Source organism: Carassius gibelio, chromosome B17, assembly GCF_023724105.1.
Source record: "Carassius gibelio isolate Cgi1373 ecotype wild population from Czech Republic chromosome B17, carGib1.2-hapl.c, whole genome shotgun sequence".
NCBI classification, from domain to species: Eukaryota; Metazoa; Chordata; class Actinopteri; order Cypriniformes; family Cyprinidae; genus Carassius; species Carassius gibelio.
The window spans coordinates 11,240,921-11,264,930 of NC_068412.1; the positions used below are offsets into that span (position 1 = coordinate 11,240,921).

The 24,010-nt window shown below is 34.5% G+C and overlaps 2 protein-coding genes across 10 annotated transcripts in view; both read left to right on the top strand.

Moving 5' to 3' along the window:
- The window catches only part of LOC127976612 (dystrobrevin beta), a 38,899-nt gene extending 25,644 nt beyond the window's left edge, over window positions 1-13,255 (top strand). For all 3 annotated transcript variants that reach the window (XM_052581168.1, XM_052581167.1, XM_052581169.1), the window contains 10 exons: window positions 2,640-2,730; window positions 2,975-3,060; window positions 4,068-4,181; window positions 4,975-5,071; window positions 5,241-5,261; window positions 6,736-6,889; window positions 8,591-8,680; window positions 8,763-8,816; window positions 9,023-9,056; window positions 9,155-13,255. In XM_052581168.1, coding sequence (XP_052437128.1) covers window positions 2,640-2,730; window positions 2,975-3,060; window positions 4,068-4,181; window positions 4,975-5,071; window positions 5,241-5,261; window positions 6,736-6,889; window positions 8,591-8,680; window positions 8,763-8,816; window positions 9,023-9,036 — 721 coding nt within the window. In that variant the 3' untranslated portion in view covers window positions 9,037-9,056; window positions 9,155-13,255. The remainder of the gene's footprint in view (window positions 1-2,639; window positions 2,731-2,974; window positions 3,061-4,067; window positions 4,182-4,974; window positions 5,072-5,240; window positions 5,262-6,735; window positions 6,890-8,590; window positions 8,681-8,762; window positions 8,817-9,022; window positions 9,057-9,154) is intronic.
- A 1,917-nt stretch (window positions 13,256-15,172) lies between these two features.
- The window catches only part of dnmt3ab (DNA (cytosine-5-)-methyltransferase 3 alpha b), a 61,335-nt gene continuing 52,497 nt past the window's right edge, over window positions 15,173-24,010 (top strand). The window contains exons 1-3 of one of the 7 annotated variants that reach the window (XM_052581160.1): window positions 15,173-15,368; window positions 17,359-17,551; window positions 20,696-20,791. In XM_052581160.1, coding sequence (XP_052437120.1) covers window positions 17,474-17,551; window positions 20,696-20,791 — 174 coding nt within the window. In that variant the 5' untranslated portion in view covers window positions 15,173-15,368; window positions 17,359-17,473. The remainder of the gene's footprint in view (window positions 15,369-17,358; window positions 17,552-20,695; window positions 20,792-24,010) is intronic. The other 6 variants (XM_052581162.1, XM_052581159.1, XM_052581158.1 and 3 more) reach the window with 6 other exon arrangements.

Here is a 24,010-nt window from a genome sequence, read left to right on the forward strand (position 1 = left end):
TGCACTGTATAGAGGAAGCATGGAAACTATGTGCCATCCATTTTTCTATTTTCCATAAAAGGCGCTGCACGTTTGGACGGTTAATTTTTTTCACAATTTTGTGGCTGGTGAATCACACACATGTGCCTCGATTGCTTTGGTCTGTCTGTTTAATTTTTAGATTGTGTTATTACTTAGTTTGATTTGCCTTTTATTTTGTTTAGATGCACTTTTTTATAAGCACAGGAAAATCACAAAATAATAATAATACATTTCTGAATTTATAATTAATAATGTAATAATTGGAATTCATTGTTTAATGTACTATTGCATAACATTTAGATTTTAGTAATTTTTAATACTTCAAATGCAGTTTTAATAATTGAACATTTTAGTAGTAGTAGTAATAATAATAATGATAAATGATCATTACAATCATTCTGTATTATTTATCATTATTTTTAAATTTGAGTAATTTATTATTCTGAATAAAATGTACATATTTGGAATAACATTTTAATGATTGCATATTACCGTAATGTTACATGAAATGTTGTGAAAGTAATAAATAATAGTAATTCATTTTAGTAATTTTTTTTATATTTCAAATGAATATTCTTGTAATATGTTGTTATAATAATAAAAAATATTTCAAATGCAAATTTAATAAATGAATTTTGTTATAATTTCATAATGGAAAATAAATAATTTTTTTATAATTATTAGCAGCAGTAGTAGTAGGCTATTGTTGTTGTTATTATATTATTTATAATTATTTTATTTTAGTAATGTTTAATACTTCAAATACAGTTTAATTTAATTGAATATTTTATCATTTAACATCAAACCTATTTGTCGAAAGTCATTTACGCATTTTTTTGCGTAAAGCTGTTTAATGAGTAAAAATGACCCAGAGCACCTTTAAGTGTCAGTATAAGGGTTTAACAGTTGCTGTCGGGTGACATATCAACAAGTGGATCCTTCTCAGCGTGAAACTGATCATTATAAACAGCATGTCTGTCTGTGAGACGTCTGGCATGAAAACATCCCTCTTAATGAATGACTCCGCTGAGACTGTGAGAGTTCAGGGAGGTCACGGCGCAGGGCCTCAGACACTGACACAGCAACTCGTTTATTATCCTATTGTATTATCAGACTGATGTAATATTTGTGTTACATTTGATTGATGAATGCGGCGTATGCAAGTTGATAAATGTGTGTTTTTGTGTGGTGTCTAACTCGCAGAATGTATACACATTCACACATATGCGCACGTAATTCACTCCTAATTGTAGAGAACTTAATGAGGAAGAAAAACATATGCTCCGTCATCTGCTCCAGCCATATGCCAAACCCTATAACATAAGAGCCAGCACACTACCAGAGCCTATGCATTCACTGCTCTGCATCCCTTCAGACACAAGGGACCTGCTCTGAGGATCTTAGATGGATGAAAACGCTAATACTCATGTATTACAAATAATCGAATGTAATTATAAAAAATGTATCTATATAAAATTGCTGAAATTATCTTTCAGTTCCTTTCAGGAAGTTGAGGAAATTCCTCTGGCTCAGTGGTAGAGCATTGTGTTGGCAGCGCAAAAGGTTGTGGGTTCAATTCCCAGGGAACGTGCATATTGGTAAAAAAAAAAAAAAAATGTATAGCCTGAATGCACTGTTAGTTGCTTTGGATAAATGTAAACATTAGAAAATAAAAATGCTAAAAATATGATTTTATTTTTATTTATAATTATATTAAAAACATTACTCAAAATTTGACACAAAAATGTGGAAGAAAATATAATAATCATATATCCAGCTAAATATTTTTTTACTTTGTCTACAATAAATGTATATAAAATTGTTAGTAAAAATTATTTACACAATATTTATTTAAAATTCACTTGAACAATTTAGAAAGTCTATATTATATAATACTATATTACATTATAACAATATTTACTCCAAAATTGTTAAAAAAATTTTTTATTAAAAAATATATTATATATCTTGATTTTGTCTATATAAATATATAAAATTGCTGTAATTTAATGAACAATGAAAATATTTACTCAAAATAACAATATCGCAACATATATTATATTATATTTATTATTTTATATTATATTATATTATATAACAAATGTCTGTAAAACCTGTAAAAATGTCTGTAAAAATTAAATAAACCGTTACAAACTATTAACTCAAGATTCACTACAAATTTGAATAAAAAATATTAGATAAGATGAGATGAAAATATGATTGATAAAATATAATATTATTTTAATATTAAAATGTATATCATAAACTGTAGATTATGAATAGTTTATAGCTTTGGAAGCCATGATGTCAGAGTAGCTAATTATGTTATGTTATATTATATTATTTAAAGTGTAATAGTATTAAAATAAATGAAATGATGTATCATGGCTGTACTTAATATGCTTTGAGCTAGGAGTATGAGTGTATGTCTTCTATCTTGAGCATCCACGTTTTAGAGTATCTTCCCCAGACCTGTTTCCTGATGCTCATCTATCATCTCAGATGTTTCATTAATCATGTTGATTTCTGGAACACACATCACGCTCCATCCCTCTCGTGTCTCTCTTCTTCCTGCTGTTTGTATTTCTTCTCATTCTGTCTCTCCGTCTGGACCGTAGCACCCTTGAGAGTCCCAGCAGACTGGATGAAGAGCATCGTCTGATCGCGCGCTACGCTGCTCGTCTGGCAGCAGAGGCCAGCAACTCCACTGTGAGACTCACTTCACACACACACTCCTGTACTGTACAATGCAAGGAAAAAACACCTTGTTGGTGACGTTTTCAGAGGACACTTTTTTACTCTGTGGAATGTATTGAAAATCAATAGCATGTTTAGTAATATTCATTTGTGTACATCTGGCTTTATGCGCCATATTTTTATATCTGTTCATTTATTGGCATCTTTATAATTAGTTTTGAGCATTATCAGCGATGCTAATTATTTTGTCTTTTAGCAATGCCCTCCATCTGATCTGAGTTTCAACTTTGATGCTAATAAGCAACAGAGGCAGCTCATCGCAGAACTAGAGAATAAAAACAGGTAAAAACATTTCTTCAAGCTAAATGAAAATAAGTCATTATGTATTCATATTTACTGTCCCGTAAAAGAATAACGATAATTGAAATGCTGTAATCATGTAATATATTTACTTATTCAACCGATAAAAACATTAATGATTTAAATTAAATATTTTAATATTATTAAGAGTTATATTATACAGAAATAGCAGTAATAATAATAATAATAGTTATACATTCAATTATTCAAACAAAAATAATTTCAGTATTTAAATATTATTTACAGTTGACACTTATCAATTACAGTTAATGAAATCATGTAATAATTATTATTAATATTTTAACATACTTGAATATTCGAACAATAAAATCATCATGAATTACATTTAACCAAATTATATAATGAAGATGATAATGATAATAATAATAATAATATATTTAATTATTAAACCGATAAAAACATAATTTAAATTAAATATTTAAATATGATTAAGAGTTAACTATATTATACAGAAATAGTAATAATAATAATAATGGTTATACATTCAATTATTCAAACTAAAAATACTTTAAATATTTAAATCTTATTTACAATTAACACTTATTAAATACAGTTAATGAAATCATATAATAATAATTACTAATATTTTAATATACTTGAATATTCGAACAATAAAATGAGAATTAATTACATTTAACCAATGTATATAATGAAGATGATATTGATAATTATAATAATGTATTTAATTACTCAACCGATAAAAACATTACATTTTTAAATTAAATACTTTACTGTTATTATCAATTAAATGATATAACAACTATAGTAATAATGTCTATTATAATTATTATGTATAGTTGTATAGTATATTGTTAATTAAAACATTTAATGTTTTATTAATAATAATAATTATTATTATTGTAATTATTAATATTATTGTTAAAGTCAAGAGTGATTAATGAGACTGTTGAGTGCTTTCAGTAGGTGCCAGTGAGGTTCATTTTGGTTTCTGTGTGTGGTGCATTAAGGGAGATACTGCAGGAAATTCAGCGTCTGCGTCTGGAACATGAACAGGCTTCTCAACCCACTCCAGAGAAAGCCCAGCAGAACCCCACTCTACTGGCAGAGCTACGACTGCTGCGGTACACACACACACACACACACACACACACGAAACAACAGAATGCATGTAGTATTAGAGTTCAGAGTTGTAAAGAGGAAGCGTTCAGTGCTAAATTAGTGTTTCACACCGTTTGAGGTTATTAGGAGCAGAACAGGTTTTAAATGGACTGGGTGGGATCTCACTCCCTGTAGTCATTGTTCAAGTCATGTAGACGGAGTACCTTTTATAGGCACCAGAGGGCATGTAGGAGCCAAATTAGCTTTCTTAATGATATGTTGGTCTCATTAGATGAGTGAATGAGCACATTTCCATTATGTTGTGTTTTGTGACATCTTTGTTTTAGTTTCATGGAGATTTAGTCACATTATGTGCAGTCTGAGCAGTACGACTGTATTTGAAAATGTATATGAAAGGGGTCATATTCTACACTTTTGTCATGATTTTTTAATGTTAATCAGGATTTCATAATCTAGTTTTCAATTTTACCATTAGCCGTCATCATTCAAACCCGTTAAAGCTTTGTTTTTGGTACTGTATCTTTAAGAACAAAATATGTGAATATCTTGGTTCTGAAGTTAGTGCCATTATAACATGAGCCGTTTTTGCCACTTAGTTTTTATAAATTGTATGAGTGGGTTATGGAGGAAGCTTTGCATTATGAACATAGTACAAGGAGCTTTTTATTTCTAAAGAGCAAAGACAATCCTGTTTTCCATCATATGTGCCCTTTAAGTTGTGTATATTTGGCAGTCATTGATTTTTATGATTCATATGGTGATTCACTTATTCATTTTGTTTGTCATTTGGTTCAGGCACAGAAAAGACGAGTTGGAGAGGCGCATGTCGGCCCTTCAGGAGAGCAGGAGGGAACTGATGGTCCAGCTGGAAGGTCTCATGAGGCTGCTGAAGGTACAAAACTTGTTGGACAACAATTTGGCTCTTTATTTCCCTGGGCCTCGGCATGTATGAAAACTTCATTTGTTTGCTCTCTTTTTTTCTGCACCTTTCTCTTCCCCACCGCGGTCTCTCTGACGTGTCTGCTTTCTCTCACTGTCATCTCTCATCTTCTGGCTGACAGGATGAAGAGCAGAAACAGGCAGTAAGTGTTCTTACACAGTTCTGCAGTCCTAGAGTAAACATGCGGGGTCACAGCTGCAGAAGTCTGAACTCACATATGTGTTGTGTATGGCTAAACAGGCATTTTCCAAAAAGTGATAGGTGAAAGATTAACAGGTTGCATAACGACGAAAAATTTTGCCAACAAAAATAAAACCTTCTGTCATTATTTACTCACTTTAACTTACTTTCTTCTGTGGAACTTATAATGAGATATTGTAAAGATTGTTCAGGCTGCTCTTTTCCATGCAATGAAAATGAATGGGATTTTTTTCCAACCGAGCTCTTGAAACAATGAAAATGCTATAAATATACTTGAAATCAGTTCATGACTCATTTGACTGCCATCATATAGCACTCACACTGGATCTTAATTGTTTTAATTATCATGTGTGAATGTTATAATGACTTTACCATCATATAACACTCACAGCAAATCCTAAGAAATATTAATAATTTAAGTTCATTATAATTGATCTTAACTTTGCACATATTATATATATATACATACATATATATGTGTGTACTTTTTTTAATTAAATAGACAAAATATTTACTCAGAATTATTTACAGATATTTGATTGTATTTGATCTTGTAATGCAATTTTTAGCAAATCTAAAAAAAGAATGTACAATTTTAAGTCCGTGTACATTATAATACTGTAATGACTACATTCACAATATTTGCTTTATTTTTTTTATTTATATAGACACAATTGCTTTGTTAGTCATTGGCTGTGAACTGAAAATTATTATCTGTATCTTAATATATTTTAATAGAGGTGCATTTATATTTTTTTTGTCATTTTTGGAGCATCAGACCATTGTGTTCCACAAAAGATAGAAAGTCATTTAGGCTTGAAATGATGTAATGGTAAGGAAATGTTTACAGAATTGATATTAAAAATGGCTGATAGGGGAAAGTTGCTTAATAAGAATAAAGCATGAGTATATCTCGTGAGCTTATTGCAGACTGTCTCTGTGGGTGATCTCTGTCACGTCTGCTCCTCATAACGAGGACATGAAGCTCCCATTTCCAGTCAAGTCCCACTGCTTTGTTCCTGTGACCCAGGGAGGGACCACGAGCCGCATGTGTCCCTGCCAAATATCAGAGACCTGCTCTCCTTTCATCAGGGCTAAGCACCTCACGTCTAATGTGACTGCAGTCTGGCCAGCCATCTGCTGTCTGGCAGTGGGCCACAGGCCCTGGGCCCAGCATCAATCTGTGGGACAGTGCGGCTCTTTTCTACCCTCCTTTTGCTCCTCTAATGGCACTTGCATGATGCTCAGTGAGCTCTCAGGCCAAAGATGTATGCACTACAACCTAAAGAAACAGAGCAGATATGTATCGGCATGTTTGCAGTACTAGCTTCAGGGAGCGAGGGACCAATGGAGGTTCAGGTTGTTATAAATCTAGTGTCATTTGTGCGTTCTCCTTCCTCATCTCCCTCCTGCAGACGGGGAGTTCGCCCCACTCATCTCCCAGCCACAGTGCCAGCTGCACCATGCCTATGCCCATCCGCTCCACCTCAGCCGGCTCGACCCCCACACACACGCCCCAGGACTGCCTGGCAGGGGTCGGAGATGACGTGCTGGATGCCTTCTCTCAGGGTCAGAAGTGTCAAACTTTGCATTGACATTATCATCCACATAAAATGTTTTGAAGACGTTTTGAAGACATTTAGAAGATGATTAGAGGATGTTTAGAAGATGCTTAGAAGATGAATAAATTATCTTTAGAACTTTTTTAAAAAATGGTTAGAAGATTTATAGAAAATGTGTAGAACATGTTTGGAAGATGTTTAGAAGATGATTAGAATATGATTAGAAGACGTTTGGAAGATGTTTAGAAGATGATTAGAAGAAGATTAGAAAATGTTTAGAAGATGTTTAGAAGATGATTAGAAGAAGATTAGAAAATGTTTAGAAGATGTTTGGAAGATGTTTAGAAGATGATTAGAAGAAGTTTGGAAAATGTTTAGAAGATGTTTGGAAGATGTTTAGAAGATGATTAGAAGAAGATTAGAAAATGTTTAGAAGATGTTTGGAAGATGTTTAGAAGATGATTAGAAGAAGTTTGGAAGATGTTTAGAAGATGTTTGGAAGATGTTTAGAAGATGATTAGAAGAAGATTAGAAAATGTTTAGAAGATGTTTGGAAGATGTTTGGAAGATGTTTAGAAGATGATTAGAAGAAGATTAGAAAATGTTTAGAAGATGTTTGGAAGATGTTTAGAAGATGATTAGAAGAAGATTAGAAAATGTTTAGAAGATGTTTGGAAGATGTTTAGAAGATGATTAGAAGAAGATTAGAAAATGTTTAGAAGATGTTTGGAAGATGTTTAGAAGATGATTAGAAGAAGATTAGAAAATGTTTAGAAGATGTTTGGAAGATGTTTAGAAGATGATTAGAAGAAGTTTGGAAAATGTTTAGAAGATGTTTGGAAGATGTTTAGAAGATGATTAGAAGAAGTTTGGAACATGTTTAGAAGATGTTTGGAAGATGTTTAGAAGATGATTAGAAGAAGTTTGGAACATGTTTAGAAGATGTTTGGAAGATGTTTAGAAGGAGATTAGAAAAGTTTTAGATGTTTAGTAGATGTTTAGAAGATGATTAAAAGATCTTCAGAATGTTTTTAAAATGGTTAGAAGATGTATAGAAAATGTTTAGGACATGATTAGAAAGTGTTTACAATATGATTAAAAGATGTTTTGAAAATGTTTCGAAGATGTATACTAGATGTGTAGAACATGTTTAGAATAGCATTAGAAGATGTTTAGAATAGTTTTAGAAGATGATTACAAGATATTCATAACAAGTTTACAAGAGGATTAGAAGATATTTAGAACAGTTTTAGAAGATATTCATAACAAGTTTACAAGAGGATTAGAATATGTTTAGGGGAAGAATGTCCAAACCAATCTTTTCCATAAAAAGGACAGGGGCTTTTAGTACTACAAAATACCATAAATGTAGTCTATACAACTGTTATCTACAATATTCTAAGACAGGGGTACCAAACTCAATTCCTGGAGGGCCGGAGCTCTGCAGAGTTTTGTTCCAGCCCTGCTCCTACACACATAACATGTATTTTTCAAATAAGCCTGAAGAACTTGATTCATTGGACCAGGTGTGTTTTAATTAGGGTTGAATCTAAACTCTGCAGGGCTCCGGCCTGACACCCCTGGTCTTAGACATCTAATGCCATTTGATAGCTCTGAGTGAGGAACAGACTGAAATTTAAGTCGCTAAATTAATTTTGGATTGATATATTATAGCTCTGGATCTTGTTTTTGCTCTTCTTTCATCCAGGTGTACCAAGAAATCTCCGTAATGATCTTTTAGTGGCTGCAGACTCCATCACAAACACTATGTCGTCACTTGTGAAAGAACTTCACTCAGGTACTCTTGTACACTCACTTCTCTCCTTTAAGTACCCACTTTGTGATTTGAGTGGTCATTTGATTGTTTGTAAATTTTGCAGTGGATGACGGTTTGGAGGAAGAAGAGTGTAACATGCGAAATGGAAGAGAGAAGGGTGAGTACCAAAGGCTCTTCTTGCCATTTTACCCTTATTTCTTACTTATTCCTTTACTTCTGTTCTCTCAGAATTACAACATGTAATATCGGTGCATCCCTAATTATTTAAAGATATTAAACTTCCACAGTCACCAGCTTATAGCATGTAGTCATTAGTTGACCGTAGTTTCTCGGTTTGATTGAGGCCTTTTTTCTTTCTTCTAGCTGAGTCAGAGTAAAAGAATATAGAATATTTCATGTAAGTATAAATGAGTACATTGTCTAGTCCTGCCTTTAAAGTGCAATGTACTTTGGAGCCGTTATGACCCCCTAACCTTAAATTTGTGTTTTGTCCAGTGTCATCGCTGAAGCATTCTGGGAAAAGGCACTTCACCCCTTCATTCTAAGCCCCAGGAAACAACCAGCGGCATTAAAAGCTCTCTGGCATTCGAACATAGACAAATGCATGCTCTTCCCCAACTGGGTTTCACTGTGTGAAACAAACTCTTCATCACACCTTGCATAGAGCAAGTTGTATTTATTAGAAAGTATATAAATATAAATATATATATAAATCTAGCTCTATGTCGATCTGTATAAATCCATTGTTATCAAATTACCCATGAGAATGGCTTGTTTGTGCTTTCTTAAAAAACCTTTATGACTTTGTGATTACTACTCTCTGAAACGAACGCACTGTGCATCTTCATGACGTCACTCAAATGGATCTATGCTGTAGCTATTTTTCCAGATGTTCCCCACACAGGAAGCTTTTTTGTAAAACTGGTGATGATTTTTTTGTGTTTTAATGCATGGAGTGGCTCTACTGGATAGATGGAGATGGCTTGTGTTTGCTCTGCATGTGACATTTATTCTGACCGACTCGAGTGATGCCTGCTCCGTCGCTCCTTGTAGTCTTCTGAACATCAATCTGCTGCTTCACACGCATCCGAACCACCATATATCAGGGACGTCTCGTAGAGCTCGCTGTTTGTCTGGGATTTCCGCTACTGTGTTAAGTTTAGCCTGTCGTTGTGGCCGTTGTTTCAGCGCTTCGGTATTGCCTCTTAGTTTGGAATATCGCACATGTATCTCTCTGTATTTTTGGAGCGCATAAACGGACTTTAATGGAATACGGATGTATGTTCCGTACATCCATAAACCAGCTTAGCCAGCCATCTTTGAGTGCACACGTCTCTGTAAACGTTACTTCAAAAGCTTTATTGAGTTCAGTTATTGAGTGTACTCGTGTAAAATAAATGAAACCAGTGCTCAGGGACTGTTGAGAGAGGAACGTGGTAGCAACGCTTGTGAACAAATGGCTGGAATTTACTTTGACACCACAAAGGTCAAATGTCAAAGATTAGCACAGGTCATAAAATCTTTATGGAGTGTGGAAAGCATAATCGTTGTATGGAAACCCATCTCAGCCACATAAAAAAAAAAAGCTTTGGTAATTCGTAATTATGACATCAAAATTTTAAATGATGACATACTAAGTCATAATTATAAGATAAAAAGTCAAAACTATGCAATAAATAGTCAAAATTATAACTATTTTACAAAATTATAACATAATTATAGTCATAATTATGACAAAAAGTTGAAACTATGAGGTTAGAAAAAAAGTTTAAATTATGAGTTATAATTGACAATTCAACACTGAGATAAAAAAATCTTGTCATTAAATCATGCCATAAAAGCATAAAAAATTATTCTAACATAAAAATTATAACTGTTACATAAGAAGATTCAAAAGTTTGTCATAAAATTTGGAAGTATGACATACTAAGTCACAAAAGATAAAGATAAAAAAGATTGAATTCACAATTGTCAAAATTTGAAATTATAATATATTATAATTATGACAAGTCAAAACTGAGATAAAAAAGCATAATTGTCATAAAAGCATAAAAATTATAAAGGCAAAAAAGCACAAAAAAATCGGACATTAAACACAACTATGACATAAAAAGTTCTAAGTCATAAAAGATTGAAAAAAATCTGAATTATAACAAAATGAACATACCAAATCATAGTTAAGAGATAAAAGTCAAAATAATTACAAAAAGTTAAAACTGAGATAAAATGGTCAAAATTATGACATACTAAGTGATAAATATAAAATCACAAGTCGAAAGTATGAGATAAAAATCCTTGTTATGTGACTTGAAACTGACAAAGTCTAAATTGAAATATTGTCATAATTAAGAGATAAATGTTACAGTTATGACAGCCAAAATTATGAGAAAAAGATATTACTGACAAATGTTTGAATTTTTTTCTCAAAATTTCAGCTTTTTGAATTATTTTGAATTATCTCATAATTATGACTTTATTTATTTTGGCTTTTAATGTTATAATTATGATTAACAAAAGCATATTTTTTCTTTCTTATGTGACAGAAATGGCTTCCATGGTGTGTTAGGAAGAAGACATGCTTTATGCTCGTGAGGAAGAGAGTTTGACTTACTGTACTTGAATCAGAAGGAATTCAGGTTCAATAATTACATTAACCTAATTATTATAAGTATGTAATTGTGTTATACTTGTGATTTGTTCTTCGTTAGTTTGGTTTCAAATAAGAAATAATTACCACTATTTAAAAAAAGAAAAAAAAAGTTTTGTTAATGACTGCTAACATTTGAATGTTAAATTAGATAAATCCATTGAGCAACAGCTTAAAGTGAGTTTTGGTGTGGAATATTAAGATTCTTTGACATTTATGAGGGTCATTAGATGAAATGATTCATTCACTGTTTATTACTTTTCTAAAATGCTCGTAATTCTGTATAAGGGATTCTTTTAAATGGCTAATATGAACAGTGAGGTCTCACTTACACTGGAAGAAGTGTCGCTTTTGTTATAGTGAGTGCAATCATATATATTTGCGTTTTGAAATCAGATTTTAAATATCATAATGCTTGCTCTGTGTTTCAAAGAAAGGAATATGCAGTGTCGTCGGGAATTTATTGTTATTGTTTAAGCTTTGACGAGAACGTTCGAAATACTCTCAGAGGGCAATTTTGAAACTTTGATTATGTTCCAACATTTGCTACAAATATGAATGCAATCTTCTGATGTAGGTGTGTGCCTAGATGTACTATATAAAGTGTTGTATAAAATAAAACATTCTGCATATGTGCAAGTCAGCCTTTAGATAGGAGTTTTATTATGTGACTTAGTCGGAATGCAGTCATTATTTATCTGTGATCTTTGAAAAAATATATATATTGTTCTGCCTTTAAAAGTTGTGCCAAACTGTTTGCCAACCTGTAGTGCGTCCTTTAGGTATTTGTTTTGTGTATTTGTGCGTGTTAAAACACAATTTATTGATTATGAATTTACCGAAGCAGTCCACCGAGAGGGTAACTAATAACAGGATGCTTTAGATGGTTGAAACGCAATACAGTTTAGGCGGAAGGAACCCTGCTTGAAATCAATTGCAAGCATCATTGCGAATTTATATGTTACAGATGGGCCTCCGACGGAGGACCCTCATATGTTATCAAAGTTAGACGAAACATAGTTCAAAAACAAAATTCGCAACATCAGGTTTTCATTTCTTTGGCAAAACGTTATTTTATTGTGTTTTAAAATTCCAAACTGTCAGTTGAAGCTACAAACACTGTTTTATTATTTCATTTGGTGGTTTTGCTGCTGTATACAATCTTTGATTGCACTGGTTTACGTCCATATTTGTGTTAACGTCACCCCTATGTCTTTTTGTATACTATTAAAGTGTAAAATATATGAAAAAAAAAAAACTTGTGTGTGTCCACAGAATAAGATATCATAGTTTCATCAAGGGGATCCTGTGATGGCAGGGCCACCCATAAAAATGTAAATGTGAATTTAAGCAAGCGCCCTGATTGAGTTACAAAATCAGCGTATGAGTTATTTTCCCGTTATGCCGTGGACAACCATGAAAACTGTACCTTTCCTAACTCCTTAATCTCATGTCATTCCAAGTCAACATGACTTGCTGTGTTTATAGTGCACTTGTCACTTGTATAGTGTGCAAAAAAGATGCAATTAAAGCAGTTTTTAACCCAATATGAAAAAATGACAAACATAAGACATTTTAAAGGGACAGCCGCACACAAAAATGAAAATTCTGTCATCATTTACTCACTTTCAAGTTGTTCCAAACCTGAATGAGTTTCTTTCTTCTGTTGGACACAAAAAAATTATATTTTTAAAAATGTTTTAACCAAACAGTTGACAGCAGCCATTGACTTCCATGGCAATGACTACTTTTATTTATTTTTAAGAAATAAATTAATATAGGTCTGAAATAACTTGAGAGTGAGTAAATGATGACAGGAATTACATTTTTGGGTGAACTATCCGTTAAACTCTCATGTTTGCCATGTTTTCATATTGGGTGAACTATATGTCATCTAGTATGGTTGAGTTCACTCAGGTTTACTGAAAATAAACGTCCTGAAATTTCAATGGACTCTGTTTAATAACAGACCTTATAAATCACTTTTAAAGCAAGTCTATGCACTTGAAACGAATGCCCTGTAGCAGCTACAGTAGTTATGCAAGTACAGCTGCTACATATATAAATCTTTTCATTTTTTCTTTTTTTTTTTTAACACAAATCAAGCTAAACCATTTTTTTCAGGCGTATTCAAAGCTAATGTGTAAATGAGATAATGTACAGAGCCCCACAATTTATTGAATTCAATTAATTTATTAATTAGTTCCCTCATCTTTACATTGTGGCCACATTGAACTAATTTGTTCCCCCAATTTATTAATATGTGCCCCTTAGTTAAATGAACACCGTTTAACTAAATTAAAATGGGGGGCATAAGGTTTTACATTTTTTTATTTTTCCCACGCATTATTCCAGGGTTCTGAAGTGACGCCTTCAATTTGTCTCAAAAAAAAAAAAAAGAAGTGTGCGGACATAAAACATATAAAAAATCCAAGCACATTCTGTTGATGTATGAACATATTTGACAATCGCAATGAATCTGAATTAGTGAGACAGACCACATGACCGCTGTACTACCTGACCACTGCATATTCATGTGCTACAGCTCTGATCAAAATGTCACGTTTTTGTTATCTCTAAATTACAGTAACTACGACATGGCATGAACGCAGCTATAAATCCGAGTAATGCTGCACTCGCGCCATGTCGTAGCCTAATTACCGTAATTTTGAGATGAAAACACATTCACCCTGTATTGTAATTATGAGATAACAACTTGAAAAAAAGTGTTTACATCCTCATAGAACTCATAATTACAACTTGTGAACTGGGAGTTTTCTAAAGGCTGCGGCTTGTACCACATGAGCGCTGCATAAAACCAGAGAAAAACTGCGGCGCTTACAGTAGTAATATGTAATTAAGCAGTTGTTTTTGTAATATTTATGTTTTAAAATTGACTTTTGCCAATGTAGATGTTTTCATACAAAATTAATGTGAATATAAACGAAAGACGTGCAGCAAAAAGTTAGATAACTTGGCTATCCATGTAACAACAAAGACTGTAGAATACCGTAATTTCACAATTACAGTAATTAATGCAAAGATCACACCATCTCGTAATTAACGTAATTTCGAAGATGACAACACTTTAAGTTCAACTCAGTGCTGTTAACATCGTCGGATTGCAGATTATCCATTTATATAGTGACAATATGAATCTGCGTGAAAGAATGTTACATAAGAAATATTACGAAATAAGTGCTTTAATTATATTTTACTACTAAAGGTGCCACCATTTTTCTCTGGTTCCAACAAAGAGTTGCAATGATCACGTGGTACAGGCTGTAGCTCTCAGAAAACTACCAGTTCACCAGTTGTAATTACGAGTTCTATGAGGACGTGAATGCTTTTTTCAATTTGGTATGTTGTAATAACGATAAATAGGATATGGCCTGAACGCACTTAATACAGCGAGTTCTATGAGTACGAGGAGTGTTTTTTACAAGTTGTAATCTCATAATTAAGACATAGGGTGAACACACCTAACACCTTAAATTATCAAAAAAGACAAAAATGTAGAACGTGTCTTGATTGGATTTTGAGTGGGCGTTGCTTTAAAAATTGAAGGCTGATTTGCAGGGGCGTGGTTTAAATAAGCGGACTGAATGATTGGAGAAGTCCTGCCTACAGTACATCTCCACAGAAGAGACCGTCACTCTCTCACTCTCTCACTGGAAGGTCCAATTCTGACATTTTGATAGAATTTGTAATAAATTAATTAATCAATAAACAAAACATACAAAGCTAAATCGTTCGCCATAAGATCTGCAATATGCATTTGAAAAATAGATAGGATGATTCCATGCTTTTAAGGAAGACGTGTATCATGATGATGCCTCTCTCTGTCAACCAATCGCTCTCCCCGTAAGCGGCAGTCTCTAGGACCCGCGGAGCCGCTGTCGGAGCGGAGCGGAGCGGCCTCTGCAGTCACTGAGAGCCGAGCATCTGGAGGAGAGCTGGCCGGCTGGGGAGGTGGTGGAGGACGGCGAGAGCGAAGCAGAAGGAGGATCCGGGAGTCAGCGAAAACAAAAAAGGGGTCAGGCCTGGAACTTGGCGAAGCGGGTAATTAACACTGCGATGCACTTGTCTAGAACCTAAAGCCTCCATCGAAATAAGTCTCCGCCGTGGGGCTGGCTGTTTTTCGGGGCGATACGGAGGGGGGCGGCTCGATGTGGCCAGAGGTTTTTCCTGCTCGTACAGATGTGCGACTTAATACAGCGCGATGTGCTCTTGAACTTGATGAGCGCTCATTTGTAGCTCCTCGCAAGTGTAGAGTCAGTGGCTTTGAAACAATGGCTTTGTTTCAAAACCTAACGAGCTGCCTACTTAGACAGGTTTGATACTCATTCTGTTCCGCAAGCGCTTATGATGCACAAAAATGCCAAAAGACACACTGAAGGTGACCGAAAGTGCTGTCTAGGTAGGCAGCTCACCTAGGTTTTGAAAGTCTCACATTTAAGCCGCCTTGGCCTGTTGGAAATGACTGTCCGAATAAAGGCCGAATAATCCGAGTAGGCGGATGATTAAAAGAGCTTTTGTGCAGTTACAGACGATGATGGACACGTGATCAATTAACACCTTGTGATTGGATACCTGTGACACATCTCACCGATTATTGAATATTAATGACTCTGGCCATTACCCTTGTATTTAATGGACTGTACTGTGGAGGCCAGAGTTTACTAAAATACCAACGTTACAGTTATTGTTAGAACTGTCAAATTATAATAAATTAATATGGGATGTCCAGTTTCTAGAGTTTTCCTTCGTTTTACTAAAACTAGCAATATCAAGTTACCTAATTTTAGTCACTATAATGTGTATATGGGCAGAAACTACTGGATGGTTACTACTGTGATTTAAAAAAAGAAACTATATTGATAAAAAAAAAAGAAAAAGATATGGATAGTTCACCCAGAAATGAAAATACTGACATTTACTCACCCTAATGTCATTCACAACTTCACAAGCCAGTGGCACTATTATATTAATATATATTATATAATACATACTATTATATATAAGTCTTCTGAAGCCATATACAGTAAGTTTGTAGGAACAGATGATTGTATTCTAAAATCCCACACATAATAACATTTTATGTGTATTCATTGTTTACAAGAGGTAAAAGGTCAAATGATGTTTGACGACATAAGTGTCAAAATTCATAATCAATAAATTGTGGTTTAACATGCACAAATACACAGAACAAACAACTAAAGGATGCACTACATCCTAATAATTATTTAATTTTTGAAAAAAATATGTTTACTTGATTGAGATTTCAGAGTCAACAGTTTCAATTTTGGTTTGGTTCACAAAGAAAGTTATTTGATTTTTGGATGTAGCACACAAATAATTTAGCATACTTTTTTGATGCTTTTTGTCATTTTCACTGGCTGGAAAAGAGCAGCATGGACATTCTGCTAAACCACTTCTTTAGTTTTTTTTTTTCCATTGGAAGAAAGGAAATTGTTTAAGTTTGGAATGATATTAGAGTAAGCAAAGAGTATACATTTTTGGGTGAACTGCTCCTTTAACGATACACTCGCCTAATTTATTGACCTCCAAATCAAATTTCATGGGACTTTGGTGTCCTACTTGTAGAGAAAGCACACTGAAGCACCAATACATGGGAGTGAAGAATAAAATGTACAGATCCCTTTAAAACTGCTCTGAGGGAGAAAATAGGAAATACCATAAAGCGAGGAGTTCATATTTCACCCCAGAGAAGGATTTTCATGTAGCAGTTGAGAATGCATACATTTTGAGTCAACTCATCAATACCTTATTTTCTGGTGTATTAGACGGAAAATGTACGTGTAATTAATGTTGATTTCTCATTCATGGCCTGAATGTGATGTCTTATTCCCTAATATCTGTTTACACAAGGTTTTAATTACTTAAAAGACATTAAGAAGTGCAGTTGCTATTATAAGTTTTTCACTTATTCTGAAGGCAAATTTTTATTATTAAAGAGTTATTGTGTTATTCTAATCTTCTGGATGTGTTCGAGTGCTGCTTCCTCTGATTATGGTGTTCCTTTTCACAGGGGATCCTAAAGAAGGAGGGCCATCAACCCCCCCCCCCACACACTTTTTTGTTCTTTACATTTTTTTTTATTATCTTTTTCGACTTTTGCTTTGTGAACAGTCACTCATTTGGCGATGCCGTCCAACACAGTCACCACCGCCGCCGCATTCAAGAGCTCCGACTTCAACTGTGACACCAACGGAAATCAAATGGTAAGACGTTAATGAGTCTCTGGACATTTTTATGTTCGGTCTGTTGTGTACTTCCTGAAATACGGCTAGTTACCATCAGTGAAATGTGTTGTGTTTGGAAATGCCTATGCTAACTTTGTATATACAGTGACAAGAATTTGATAAATACTCTTTAGCTTTGAAAATAAAACATCAGTGTGTCTTTTAACTGAAACCTTCGCTATATTTAGCTACATTTATGCCAATGAAAATGGTTGTTCCCATGATTTGAAAAGAGGTGGTGACATCTTATAAATGCAACATGGAATTCTTAAATTAATATGAATGATTTTGACATTTTTAACATTAACTAGCATAAGCGTTGGTTCACGGCATGTTGACATGTCGTTCCAAACATGTATGACTTTATTCTTCTGCGGGACATTAGAAGAAAATATTTTGAAGGACCAAAAAGTTTTAGCGGCTTCCAAAATGTCTCAAAGGATCTTCTTTCATGTTTCACGGAATAACATTTTTAGGTGAACTGTCCCTTTAACTCTCTCCTCAAATCCATCACTACAATATTTCATTCAGTGTATCATTTTAGTTTGACATGATTCATTTCCACAGCAGTGAGTCGCGGGGCTATCGAGTGTCAGCGTAGAGAAAACATAATAAGTAAACATGAGTGAATTGTTATCAGAGATAGTGTCTGCTCTGTTTCGTATGGGCGTTTAGTGACGTGGGTGTTGTCATGTGTAGGAGAGGCTCCCGTTCGCCTGATTTATGGGGGAATTCATTCTTCCCCACCCCTGCACCCATGGACCCGGCTACGCTCGTAGTCCTGTTGCTTGGCAACAGTTCATGCCTTAAATATCCGGCTGGCGACAGAAATAGAGCAAAGATGTAGACGGTGTTACTGAGTTCACACAAGGCAACGCCGATTTCTGTGCACACCCTTTGTTTTTTGATTGTTTATTTGTATCATAATGAGAACATTGTGTGAGGGTTTATTTAGTCATAAAATGTGGAAAGACCATCACAAGAAAAGAGCAATGCTAACTCTCCAGAACTCTGCATATTTTAAGTAAAAATGCATGCATTGCATCATATTTTATATATATATATATATATATATATATATATATATATATATATATATTTTATATATATATATATATATATATATATATATATATATATATATATATATATATATATTTTATATATATATATATATATATATATATATATATATACAGATATACACCAATCAATAAAAAAGTTGATTTGAATGTAATTGTATATTTTAAGGTAACTTGAGATGCTATTTGTACTCTGCTTTATATCAGTGTCATTATGCATTACCAATAAGGAATTCCAGTGGTGTCCCGCCATCTTTCGGCCATGCTGGACTTCTCAGTAGTCATGGCAGACGGGGACAGCATCCTCATTAGCATTCTGATTTAGAGCCGGTGGTTTGATTCATCCCAGCCCTGAAGCTGCTGCAGCGGCTACATTAGGATCATCTTTTCTCTCCCGTCCACCCTAGGGTGCTTGGCTGGACCAAGAGTGGCTATTGTTGAGGAGGGAAGACACAGTTGTGTTAAACAAAGAGAAAGTGAATGAGGGGAGAGAATGAACCACTGAAAGTCTTTGTAAGTGTGTCAGGAGAGAGCCCAGAGAGTACGGATCTCTCCACGGCTGTATCACCCCACACTTAAGCTCGGCTAAAAGAACGATGCCAGTCAAACACTGGCTTTTCTCATTAGCTAAACAACCCTGGCGTGAAAGATAGAGTGATATTTAAAGTTCTCGCACTTGTTGTGTTTACTGGAATGTTTTGGTGTGTAAAGGTTTAAAATACATATTGTAAACTAAAAACTAAGGCTGAATTGATTTTAAAATTCCATCCAATACTGATAAGCTGATTATTATTTTCATGTTATGGCTGATAACTGATAAATAGCCAATAGTAAACTCTACTGTTTTGTTTAAAATGCATTGAAAATAAACAACTGATTTTATTGTTAAAAGCAGTCATTTTAAAGGGAATGTAGACATTACAACATTACAGGGGTTTATTCGATTTTGAGATAAGCCAGATTACAGGATAATATTGCTTGTACTGTATTTTTGATCAAATACATGCAGCCTTGGTGAGCATAAAAGACTTAAAAGAGCCTTAAAAAAAAAAAAAAAAAATCTTGTCAACAACCAAAACCTTTGGACTGTAGTGTAAATATCCAATAATCGTTGATAGCAATTGATATCTAATAATTGCACATTTGAAAAATTCTCATTATAAGCCAATGGGCCCTATTATACACCCGGCGCAATACGATGCAAGGCACGGCGCAAGTGTTTTTGCTAGTTTCAGCCTGACGTAGTTCTCAATTTATCGTCCTGCATCACGTTGTTTAAATAGTAAATGCATTTGCGTCTATTTGTTCGCCCATGTGCGAGCTGGTCTAAATAAGAGGTGTGTTCAGGCGCATTTTTGGCACGTTGCTATTTTGAGGAGCTGAAAATAGACTCCACCCTAGACCAACTCAAACCTGGTCTATCTTGCATTTTTTTAAGTTTTATTTAGAGAGCATGTTAATAATATGCACCTATAGGTGGATGCACAACATGTGTAAACTTTGCTTATTACACACATGGACGCGCAGCAGCACACAAACATTTTTTTTTAAATGAAAAATTACATTCCACCATGTAAATAGCAAACCTGCCAAGGTGCAAGAGCAAATGGCTTTTAAAGTGAATGGGAGATGAGACTCTGATTTGGTTTATTGCACAGTACGCCCCAAAAAAAACACCCAGTATCCATTAAGAGAATAGGGACAACCCGTTTAGACCATTTTCCCATCGTTAAACTAGCAAAAGTGGATTTGGACACTCCCTGAGTGCACCTACCGCTTTAGACCATGTTCTTAGATCATCAAAATAGGGCCCAAAACTGATATGGTGCGGCTAATCAGTGAATTTAAAATTAAATAGTAATTAAGTAGCTGCAGTTTATATATATATTCAAAATGTTTTGGAATGGAACTTAAACTATATTTTCTTTATTATCTATCGATCTCAAAATGGCTAAATGCCTGAGAGCTTGAATATGAGCCTGTAAGGACTTTGGTTAAATAATAATGTTTAATTTGTTTATTTGTTTATTTGTCTGTTTAGAATGAGAACTCTAGAACGGACACCGTGATTATTGATGAGATCAGCACTCCTGTCCGCAAGGTTGGACGGCCTGGCCGCAAACGCAAGCACCTCCCCGTGAGTATCCTAGAGACCGAGCTCTCAACACTCAACCAAACCACAAAACACCCAGCTTCCCTTGGGATTCGGTTTATTTTCATTTATCCACCAGGCGCTAGTCTTGGCAGTGGTAGGGAACGGGTAAATAGGCAAACATGTGGTTGCTGGTAATGACATGGGGCCACCAGGCACATTTCTTCAAACTGATCAAACCTGAGATTTTAACTTGGTGGACAACAAAACACACAAAGACTCCTATAGACTTGAAGGAGAGACCTGAGCATTATCTTGACTTGGGCTTAGCAAAATCCTAACAACCCCATAGCAAAGAACTAAAAACCACTTGAGACCGACAATAACACCTCAGCATGGTGTTGACACGTTTGGTGTGGACAGTAATTTTAGTCACGATCTTACTGTCTGAGACAAATTTCTTGGATCATAAAGGGTTTCTAATGTCATAGAGGAAAAATGTGAGTTTTCTACGAATGTACAATCCCTGGCTGTTCAAAATAGACATAGACCACTAAATGATATCATATTTTCCCCCAAATTATTGTTAATGTACATACTGACTTCACCCTAGGCTGGATGATTGCATATTGTGCATTTTTCAGTAATACGTTTGTCTTTTTGTGGTATGAATAAAGTCTATGTTATGTTGTACTTTATTTTACAGTGTGTGTACTTTGATGTTTGTACAATATACTTACCCCTGGCCCTTGGGTAATGTTATGTTATATATATATATATATGGTTAGCTTTAGTGGTAGGTTAAGGGTTAGTACCTAGTTATTGAAATCACTGTTGTATGTATGTAAGTAAGTATGTACATATGGAATAGGACTGAAAAATAAAGTGCTACTATGTTTCATTTAGAGAAATAAAGATAAGTATCATAATGTAGATTGCACAGTCTTGCACATCTTTGTTCATTCTTCGAGAACATTTACTTGTATGGTGAGTAGATTCACAGTTTTGGGCCGGCATCTTGAACTTGAGAATGCGTGTACAAAATGTCACGTCCGATGCTTTTCATAAAGTGTGTGACCGACTTTGTCGACACGAAATTGTGGCTGTTTGTCTTGGCTACAATTTATCGTACAATCTGGCATGCAGTATTGTACACATCGCACATTCAACCTTGTTTATCCATGGACTTGAGAACTTGCAATTTGATGCATCCAGTGCTTTTCATAAAGTGTGCAGCCGGCTTTTTCAACGATGAATTGTGGCTACAAACGTAAAATTTGGTATAAAACACTACACACAAATTACTTGTCTATCTCTTTCAGATCACATTGTATAATCTATTATACATTTAAAAAGTCATACAGTGCATAGTGAGCTTCAGTGTTTGTGTTCTGGCTTGTTTTGCACCTTCCTGACAAACCACTCAGGGCCATTGTTAGGTTGGAGGCCAATTGGGAAATGTTATCCCGCGTCCTGGGACCCCACTGAAGTCCTATATACTGCACTACAAAGGCAAAAAACCTTAACTCGCTAGAGTTTGAAGCTAAGAAAAACGACTTTAAAGTTTTAAAGACTTTATAATTTGTCCAGCCAAATTATTAAACAATTACTTAAACAATTAGATGTGTAAGTAATGAAAATTATCTATATTAAAAAAATTGTGAGCTCAAACTTGATTTTTACCCCTATTTTGAAGTTAATGTACTCTGCCTTTGCATTGTTTGCAAAACGTGAGAAGTCACACCAAGGCATATAGTAATGTGACTGTATTAAGTTTATTTTTTTATTTTTATTTTTATTTTTTGACCGTAACAAGCAGACTAAAAGTGCGAATGCTGTGGATACCAATTTATTTGCTATGCTCAGTAACGTAGAAGAATGCTAGACATTTTATATTAATTTGTATGAAATAGCATAACCTAAATGACTTGTGAATTGATGAGAATGCCAGCAAGCAGGAATAATGCTCAGAATGCTTGTGGATTCAACTTCTCCAATGACGTTTAACGCTATGGATTTTACGGAGTTAAGAAAAGGTAGGATATGGATTTAATTGTGAACTGTTAGTAGGCTATTGATTTTATGATTGATCAAGCTAGCTTCAGCATTCAAGTCCTAACGCGTCCAACTAGAAGTGACAGCCTGGTGTAAGGCTGGTCTGGTGAAGGCAAACGGTTGCAAAACCAATAATCATGTTTTAATTCAAAGAAGCACAAGACACACACAACTCAACTTCAAGTAGAACGGACAAAGGTTAAGGGGAGAACTGAGAGTATTTAAGGGGGAGCAAACAAAAATGTAAAAAGTTAATTAATAAAACACAGGTGAAATGATAATTAGGCATAAAACTAGGTCACGATTACATATTGCTGCTAAGGTATCTAGTCCTTACAGTGCTTTGTTATATGGAGCTGATTGGTAGATCGCGATCTATATCAAATTCATTTGTCTACACAGTAATTAAAATGCGGCAGACTTTAATGGACAGTAAAATAAAGGCAGAACAACGTAACACCATATTGATGTGCGGCTGAACAAAGTCAGAATGCCGTAACTGAGGGTTCCAAACAAAGTAAAAGAGCCGTAACTGGTGTTAAACGCAGAGGTGGGTAGTAACGAGTTACATTTACTTCGTTACATTTACTTGAGTAATTTTTCGGGGTAACTAATACTTTTCGGAGTATATTTAAAAATGGGTACTTTATACTCTTACTTGAGTAAATTTTTTGGGAAAAATCTGTACTTTTACTTCGTTACTGTTGGCGACGCTCCTCTCGTTACTTTATCTTAATGCAATAAATGTTGTAAATGGTTCAGTTTATTCCAAATGCGCCGTCTACTTTTCTCTGGACAATGAGCGATGCCCATTCGCTAATGATTCATTCTTTTGAGTCAATTCTGTTCAAAGGCTTGATCAAACCAATTGGCAAACGAGTGAATTGGTTCATGAATCAGTTTGAAGGAGTCGTTCAGTTCCCTGCCGCACGCGCTGAGCGTCTGAAGCGGTTCACTTCACTCAGAGTTGTAATGTTTAAGATCATCAGCAGCGTAGAAAACGTGGATATGGAACTGCACTGAATTGAAAGCAAATCTGCAAAGGCTATTATTTGCTTGCGATTGAGATCCTTATTAGATGAACGCGTGTGCTGTCTACTGTTTAACAGGTAATAACTTGAGCTACATTCGATTACAGTACACGATACCACTGTGACATTAGTTTGTTGTACGTGTGTGGCTTATAACAGAGGGGAGTCAAGTTGAATG